This window comes from Sus scrofa, chromosome 5 (assembly GCF_000003025.6).
Source record: "Sus scrofa isolate TJ Tabasco breed Duroc chromosome 5, Sscrofa11.1, whole genome shotgun sequence".
Taxonomy (NCBI): Eukaryota; Metazoa; Chordata; class Mammalia; order Artiodactyla; family Suidae; genus Sus; species Sus scrofa.
Window position 1 is genome coordinate 90,515,578 of NC_010447.5, and position 9,048 is coordinate 90,524,625.

Sequence of the window (9,048 nt, forward strand, 5' to 3'; positions counted from 1 at the left end):
TGTGGCACTAGGTGCTTACAGTTCTTGCCCTCATGGATCTTACCTTTTCGTGGGAGTCACCCAAACAAACCAAATAATCGCATATAGTTATAAACCATGGTAATCCCCAAGAGAAAAACCTGCAGGGTACTCTAACCACATTTAGGGGAACTTACTTTATGTTTGTGAAGGCCTCTCTGAGGCAGTGCCAGTTGAGGCGAGATCCATAGGAAGAGTGGCAGTTACCTATACAGAGAATGAAGGCAAAACAAATGAAAGAAGCTGTAAAGGCATGTGCAAAGGTCCTGAGGTGGGAGGAAGAGAAAGGCTAGTTGGGAAGTATGAGAAGCAAAGCATCACACAGTATGCGCATCAGCTAGGGTCAGTTAACTCAGGACCTTGTATGCCATGTTAAGAGTTTAGATCTTTATCTACTGAAAGATCTTCAGGAGGGAGTGGCAGGAAAAAATTAGAATTTTTAGATGTCACTCTGGTTGCCATGTGAAATGGATTAGAGAGTGGCAAATGGATGGCAGGATACCAACATAAAGTCTTTTGCGGTAGGAGGGATGAGAATTTCCACTCAGTGTAAAGGTGACATCTAAAATTTGGATGGCTAACTGCGGATATTCCAGATCTCTTAGTTCTAGCATTTAAATTTAAAACCAAAAACCAAAAAAACCTAGCTGAGGGGAAAAAATCCCATGGTTCATGATTTAGAACATTATTCAAAATATAACTCAAGGCAAATAGTGTCAACCGTACCCAGACTATAGATCTGTGAGCCTCGAATAAATAATATCAGTGATGGGCTTCAGAAAACCCATGAAGTTCCTGAAATTTAGTGAAAACTGTGTTCTTATTATGCTTCTGTGTTATTCTAGGGAGAGGATCCATAAATTTGATCAGATTCATGATTCCCCAAGCAGTTAAAAAGCACTGGTTTACATCATCACTTGACCAACCCGTAGTTACGCCATCAGCAGAATGCAGTCGTGGGTCACATGCCTTGAATTAATGAAAAAAGCTTAGCTGACCCCCAAAGATTTGAGCTCCTCTTTCCTAGTGCAGAGTGGTAGCTGGGACATGGCTGCCCAGCTACAGACTATTTCCTGGTCCCCAGGCATCTTCGGAAGGGGGGACCAGGGTATGTGACTGCTTCCCACCAATAGAATGTTTGTAGACATTTTGATTGGCATTTGTGTGTAAAGCTGTGTATGTATCTGATGTGCTCTTTCCATGGTCTTCTCACCTTCTCTGCTGACCTTGAAGGCCCCGTTTTGAAACTGGCAGTGTCACGGAATGAAGGAATCTTTGATTCCTGAGTCATGGAGGCAGCCAGGAGTGCTGTCCAACTATGAACACCTGCACTGGATTTTGGTGATTAAGAAATAAATTTTTATTATCTTCCACAGTTGAGATTTAGGGTTATTTGTTACAGCAGTTAATCCACCCTGGCATGCGAAAACCTACATTTCATGTAGGAAGATACGCAAAATGGGTGTGTTCGCTTTTGGATGTCTTCCTAGAACCAAGAAATAATGCTGCCTTGCAGGTCATGGTTTCATGGTGTTGTTTAGCAATGCCTAAGTTACTCTGAGCTAAAATTTCTTCCAAATCCAGTCCTTGGTTGCATGAGAGGATGATTCCTATAGATAGCCAATGTAAATGGCTTTTAACTACATGAGAAACATTTTAGTAAGGTAAAAGACATGTTTTAAGTAGGTAGAGATATTCATTCATTTAACAGATTTTTTTAATTTATTGAGTTTCTTTAATGTGTTTTAAAATGTACCCAGGATTTTATTTGAGTCAGATATGGTAAGATAAAAGACACAGAGACAACTGTTTTTGGGGGGGGAAAAGTGGTTTTTGCCTACAGTTCCCAAGAAGAAGGGGCACACCAAGCCATGCAGGACCATATAGAGAAGCACCAGAGTTGGTCAGGAGGCAGAAGGAGCGAGGGGAAAGCATAGTAACAATTTGTATCTTGTTTTCATGAGAAAGAATGGGCAAGCAGGGTAAGCAGCAGAGCAGACTTAGGGTGGATGGTTTGAATAATTTTGGCAGGTTCTGGACTCGGGCGGTGGTCTCTAGTGGTCCAGTAACTGTTTCCGTGGTGACTGAGGTGAGTGAGGAGGATGGTGTCCCAGACTGCAGGTGTCTGATAAAAGGAGGCGGATGGAGGATGGGTTCAGGAGGGTTGGTTTGCGTGTGTAAGGTATGCTTACACGCGGATTGTTTATCATCTCTAGGAATTAGCTCGTCCTGGGACAGGCAGTTCCTCCTCTGTTCACAAGGCCCCCGAATGTCAAATTATCATGAAACAGAGAAAATTTAAGACATGACAATACATAATGTACCAGACATATTTTTAACAATAAGTCTATGTTAGTCCAATTAACCAAATGATGGTAGGGACCAGCATTCAGTAGACATGGTGAGTGTCTTATTACTCCACACCATGGAGGTCATTTTGCCCAATGCACATTACTGCCCCAGTTATTCACCTGAGTATATATGTCCAGTTGTTCAAGATTAAAATAGAGTCACAGGTATTTCACATTACTAAAAGAAGGGTTCTCACAGAATTGCCTGAGTATTTCAGGGTTCAAATTAGTTTCGTTATTGAAACATGAACTCAAAAAACATGCAGAGTCTGCATCGGTTCTGAAAGAGAAATGCAATCCCTCTTAGCAAACGCCTCCAGCTCCTCTCTTCCCTACCCCTGCAAAGGCAATGTTCTAGAATATAGTCCAGTGCCTAAAACTTCTCAGGGACTCCCCATTGCTAATGACCAACATTTTCAAACTTGAGTCATTTATAGACTGCCCTCCCAATTTTGGCCTTATCGGTATAAAACCTTCTTTTGTATTTTCTTAATTTTTACTATAGGTCACCTCACCATGGTAGTATCTCTGCACACTTCATCTTTTTTTTTTTTTTGTCTTTTTGCCTTTTCTAGGGCCGCTCCCGCAGCATATGGAGGTTCCCAGGCTAGGGGCCTAATTGGAGCTATAGCCTCCAGCCTATGCCAGAGCCACAGCAACACGGGATCCAAGCCGCGTCTGCGACCTACACCATAGCTCATGGCAACGCTGGATCCTTAACCCACTGAGCAAGGCCAGAGATTGAACCCGCAACCTCATGGTTCCTAGTCGGATTCGTTAACCACTGAGCCACGATGGGAACTCCTCTGCACACTTCATCTTAAGCAGGTTTTGTATCTATATAATTTTGAATTTAATGTGCTAATTACATATTTTTCTCTTTTTAATTTTTTTTTATTAACGTATAGTTGATTTACAGTGTTGTGCCAATTTCTGCTGTATAGCAAAGTGACCCAGTCATAGATACAGACACATTCCCTTCCTTGTACTATCTTCCGTCGTGGCCTGTCCCAAGAGGCTGGATATAATTCCCTGGCCTGTACAGTAGGACCTCCTTGCTTATTCATTTTAAATGTAATAGCCTGCATCTACTAACCCCAAACTCCCAATGTATTTTTCTGATTGCTTTAAAAATCATTACAATAGTGTTTGTATCCCACACAGAACAACACATTGATAACTGCCAGTGATGCCCAGGCCCCCCGGGGGAAGTCCCAGCTGGCAAGTTCCCCGAGGGTACTTTTCAAGGTTCCTCGTCCTGGAGGTCCTGACTCCCTCTTGTCTACCCTCCTCGTTTTTCGTCTGGGCATTAGTCATGATGACTGATCTTAACTCCCTGACTGGGCTCGGCTTTGTCTTGCTTCCACGCCTGCCTGAACAGGTTCTGTGCCTGCCACACTGTCCTCCCCCACCCAGATCGGCCCTTCAGCTGCCTCTGAAAATCCCCTGTAGCTCTGTTCAAAGGCTCCTCTCCAGGCTCTCCCTCCTCCCCCAACTCCTAACCTGTGCTGCTGCCAGTTCCCATTTTACTTCTGCCGGGTTTTGCCTTCCAGCTTGGTCCCCATTAGGATGGTGTGTGGGTGTTATTTTCCACTGGTTTTAATTCTGTCTTTACACTTGAATGCTGCCTGTGGGGGCTCCTTGATTGCAAACTCTGAACACTGTGGGCCAGTACTATCCCATTTCACTCTACTTTTCATCCTAAGTTCCTAGAACCCAAATTGGAGTACACCATTGCAAATGTCCCCCCTTACCCAAGGGGAAAAAAAAGCTTTTCCATGGCTGTTCCATCTGTCTGGAATGCTCTTCCTCTCCTTCATCTTCTGGTATGTTCCTAGTTAGCTCAAAAGACTCGGTTCCAGGACTTCCCTGGTGGCTCAGCGGGTTAAGAATCTGATGTCGTTACTGCTTGACTCTGGTTACTGCTGTGGATCAGATTTGGTCCCTGGCCTGGGAACTTCTGCATGCCGTGGGCATGGCCAAAAAAAAAACAAAAAACAAAAAACAAAAACAAAAAACAAAAAAACAAAACCCCAAATAAAAAGCAAACAGCTCATTTCCAGTATCACCACTTTCTGGGTGCCCTCCTTGCCCTCCTATAGGCAAAGGTACATTTTTCCTGTTCTGTTGTCTCATAAAACTACTGTAATGGCTGTAATTATTGGTCTAGATTTCTGTCTCTCCTTCTTGTTTGAGGTCATAGAAGGAATATATTATCTTTATCTCCCCAGCAGGTAACACAAGGCACAGTACCTCGGTAGACTACAATGATGTTTACTGGATGCATGAATAAGTTAATAAGCTAGAAATATTAATTAATATGTGCTTTGTAATAGAGTTTCCCGACTTAGTTTCTGAATATTATACAAGAATGGAAAGTGTTCCTACAATGAAATCATGGGAGGAATAGTTGTCATTGAGCTCCCCCCAGTCCCTGCTCCCCCCCCACACTCCCATCCCCCACTTCTACCCCCCAGTGTGGGCGCAGGAGACTCGCAGGATAGCGAGAGCTTTTACTTACAAGATGGAGCAGGAAGTGGCCTCTGACCCAGGGGTGAGATGTCACGTTCACGCCCAGTCTCCAGAGGTCCACTAACCTAAGTTCTGTGAACAATTCTAGGGCTAACTCCTAGGAAAAACACTGGATATTTACACAGCACATTTTTCCCTAGTTTAAGCTAAAGAAGAAAAAAAAAAAATGAAAAGAGGGGGAAAAGCCAAAATTAAATAAGCCAGCTGGTTTAACTTCTCTTTTTACATATTTTCCATCGCAGTCCTCTCTTAGTCATAAAGTCCTTCTCAACCATTTCACGGCTTTTCCTTTGGCTGAAATTTTTCAGTTTTTTTTCTCCATTAAAAAAAAATGCAGAATGAAAGGTCGCGGAGATTGTGACTTTTTTCTCTTTCTCTCCTCTGTCCTTCCCCCTCCCAGTGACACACACACACACACACACACACTCTCTCTCTCTCCAACTGTGTTTGGTTAAAATCCGTTTCTGATAACAGCTCCCCAGAAACAGGATCTCTGCTCTTTGGGAGAAACAAAGCCCATCTTTCTTGAGGTGCAGAAAGTAGTAGACGTTCCTCCCCAGGGTCCCCGCCTGCCGGTGTCACACACCCCATCCCGTCTACTCACAGGCAGGGCTTCCGAAGGAGCAAGAAGAACAGCTGCTGAGACACAATAGTTCCTTACAGAGCCGGTAAATAGACAAGGCCTCGTTTTCTTGACCTTCTCCGCCTCTGCTCGTTCTCAGAATGACTGTTTTGATTCTGGGCTGTGGGGGGAAGGGCACGAGGCCGAGGGAGGCTCCTTTTTCACTTTGACTTTCTCTGTCCTTCAAACTAAAACAGGAGATGGGCTCCTGGGGAAATTTCGCTTCGTAATTTTGTACCCAGTCTTAAGAAACAGGCAGAGAATGGCGTTGTGTGATGTGTGTGTGCCTGTGCCTGTGCGGGTGTGCCCGGAACTCCGTCTGAGGAGCACTTGCTCCATGCAAGAGGCCCCGCTTCCTTTCGGAGGCTGGGCAATGTCCTCGGTGGAGGAGAATCTTGCTGGTGTTGTTCCAGCAGGTCCCTGCACTTAGCCAAGCCAGCCAGCGAGGGGGGCTTTGAACAGCTGTAGCAGTTCAGCCTTTCCAAGTGGGTAAAAATAACGTTAGCGCCTTCAAAGAAGCAAGTCGGAATCCATATGCTCTCTCGGCGCTCAGACCAGGACCACCCAATCCTGCCTTTCAGCACAGGACAAAGGGGCGTCTCTACAGACTCTGCCCAGCAGGTTGGGAACGTTTTATCTGCTTGGAGCTGCAAAGTAACCCTGGCTTGGTGGCTGTGAACTGCTTTCTGGAAGCGCCCGTCACCCTAGTCCATTGGCACATAAGCTTCCAACAGAGCAGCCTGATGCAAGGGATCCTTTCTTTTGGGAAAAAGTCAGCGCGTGAGAAGTAAATCAAAGCTTCGAGCCTTGCCTGCTAGGCTGCCCCTGTGTGCAGAGCTCAAAGGCGATGCTGCTAGCCCTCACCCCGTCACTCACAAAAGACTCGCTAATCCTGATTCCCTTACACAAAACCAGAGTGTAACACCGGCCCGGGGACTGGAAATAAAATGAATGCGGCAGGAGCAGCTGGCACATTAATGCCCTCGAAAGCACTAGCTGGCACCTCACCCTGAAACCCAATCGTCCTGTCTCTGTGGGGACTGGGGAGGGATTCAGTTTTCCTACAACACAATGAAGTATGTTTTTAACAAATAAACACAATTTTGGCAGAGAGTAGGCATTGTTAGCCAGTAAATGCTTTATGCACTCACTGTAATTTTCTGTGCCCCTCCCATCCTTGGCCATCCACCCCCAGGAGTAAAAGCTAGAGAAAAGGGAACACTTTTTTCAGTGCATTAAACACATTAAATTGGAGACGAATGGCTCTGACCCCACTTTACAGTCAAATATTACTTCCCCTTCTAAGGAACTGCTGCCTAAACAATCCTCAGTGATTTTGTTTGCATTTCCTGAAGTCTTGAATCTTGCCTCCTAGCATGGTTTGTATTTGATCACCATTCTCTGAACTTTGTCTCTCTCACTTCCCCTTTTCTCAAAGTAAACCCAGCCCAAACACCTGGGAAATCTCCGTACCAAATCTGCAGGGCAGGTTAGATAAAGGGTTGTGTTTAGAGAGCCGTAGAGTTCTGCTGATTCTCTGGGACCAAGGATGCACGAGGTTGGGGAACACAGCCAGCTTTTCCCAGTACCTCAGCCACATCCCATGCTGGGGATTCACAGCTGCTGTGTGGCAGCTTGGGGGAGATTTATTGGGAAAGAGTAAGTTTTAGTTAATTCCAACAGCTCCGTGAAATCACATGCGATGCTGGCCCAAGAGTCCAGACACTCTCTCTAAGGGAGAGAGAACTGTGAGGGAAAAGTGAGAGCAAGATGCCAAAAGCAGGAAAAAAAAGAATCATGGAAGAGAAAGAACATTCATTCGGGATTCAGACTGAAAACAGGGAAAAATCCCAGAGAAAGAAACCCTTCTCTTTTTTTATGACTGAGACTCCCAGCTCCCTGTGGCGCAAAGCCTCTCCAATTGAGGTCTGAATCGGAGAGCTTCCTGGGGCTGCTGAGTGTGATCACGCTTAATTTCAATCAAGTAGCAGAGTCCATTTCAATCCATATTTTCACACCAACAGGGTGAATCTGCATAGTATCTGAACTGAGGCTGGTTTTTGAATGACTAGCCTGGCTAATGTGCATGTTACTTTTTCAAAAGAGAATGTGTTTAATAGTTCAGAAACATCCTCTTGCTGATCCCAGAATCATCTCGAGAATCCGGAATAGGAGGGTCTGAAAGGATGGCTCCCTCCCAGGGTTCCCTCTCAGCCCTCAGCCCTAGCTGGGTCTAAGCCCTGCTGAAATCTGTCTTCTTTTCAATTTCCTGATACCTTGACTTCCGAGCTCACCTCGATTTTCTTTGTCTTCCTAGCACCTGACCAGTCATTCTCTGTGTTTCATTGGTTTGTTTCCTCTTCCAGACCTTTGAATTAAAGTAGTTTCCCACGGTTTGGTGTCTGGTTATATCATAGGATGCTTGTGCCCAATGAAGCCTGGACTTCCAGGGCCCCATGATGACAGAGAAGTTCCCGATTTCATGTCAAGACAGAACAACTTGTAGAGACAAAGAAGGCCACCTCCTGTCAGGCCTCCGTAGAAGCTTCCCAATGGACTTGTCAAATCTCATCACGTGGATGTGGGTCTCTGGCACGTTTCCCACAGGGTGGGAGTGACTCTTATTGGCTTATACTGACGAGGATCCACTCTGTGAATCCAGAAACAGCTTGGAGTGGCTTGTGGCTGAGAGGAGGTAGGGTGACCATGGAACCAAGTAAGAGGTCAGGTAGGAAGGTCAAAATCCAAAACGGGTTGGGAACCAATCGTGTCTACTCTACTGCTCTTCTTCATCTTTCCTTGAAAAGTCATGGACTCCCAAGATTGGAATTCCCTCGATGGAAATTAATCTCATCATTGTCTTTGGCCAGCACTCCTCCTGATTTCTAGTTACACATTCACATGTTGTTGCCTCTAATCCAACTATGTAGTTGAAATTCAGTTTCTCTTTCCTCTTCCCTGCTTCCCTCAAACTCAGTTCTCTTGACCTCCCAGTCTCTGTAGCGGCATCATTCTCCTTATCATGTAGGCTTCCTCTTCGCCAGCTCCCTTCCCCTTGTCTCTGTTAAATTATTCATCAAGTCCTGTTGATTTTTCTTTGGGGAGATTCCTCTCCTTCCTCTTTTGTTCCACTCACCAAAGCTAGCTGCTTGACAGGTCTCTCTTCTTTTAGTCTCTTCATCCTGTAAACTGACACCATGTATGTCTTCAAACTAACGCTTCAATCATATCGTCCCTTTACGAAAAAAAATCTGTATTCCTGTTCTCTAAGATTTAGCACCAACTCCTTAGCCTCAAGGTGGCCTTCCTCAATCTGATTCCAACCTACTGTTTCAGATATTTCTTCTGCTAATTATAAACCCTTCAGCAACCATAAAGTTCCTCTCATAGTCCCTCCAGACACATCTCCTACTTAGAAAGAGTGAGGTAGATTGGATTCCGCAGCTTGCCGCTGGCTACCTGCAAGCCTTTGAGCACATTACTTCACTTTTTGGAGCCTCAGATTTTTAAACTATAAAATGAAGT

General features: G+C 45.0%; 1 protein-coding gene across 1 annotated transcript; it reads right to left on the reverse strand.

Annotated features, from left to right (window-relative positions):
- Positions 233-8,704, reverse strand: LOC106510426. Its single transcript, XM_021091262.1, has 7 exons — positions 8,660-8,704; positions 6,675-6,727; positions 6,429-6,584; positions 5,831-6,000; positions 5,506-5,618; positions 4,891-4,998; positions 233-2,268 (listed from the first exon to the last, which is right to left on the reverse strand). The coding sequence occupies exons 1-7, from the start codon at positions 8,702-8,704 to the stop codon at positions 1,792-1,794; spliced, it is 1,122 nt and encodes a 373-aa protein (XP_020946921.1). The 3' UTR covers positions 233-1,791.

Coding starts and splice junctions, on each gene's coding strand:
- LOC106510426 (XM_021091262.1), bottom strand. CDS start 8,704: ATGAAGAGACTAAAAGAAGAGAGACCTGTCAAGCAGCTAGCTTTG. Junction 5,619..5,830: donor CTCCTCAGACGGAGTTCCGG/GCACACCCGCAC, acceptor AGTCATTCTGAG/AACGAGCAGAGGCGGAGAAG. Junction 4,999..5,505: donor CTCCTTCGGAAGCCCTGCCT/GTGAGTAGACGG, acceptor TGTTTTTCCTAG/GAGTTAGCCCTAGAATTGTT.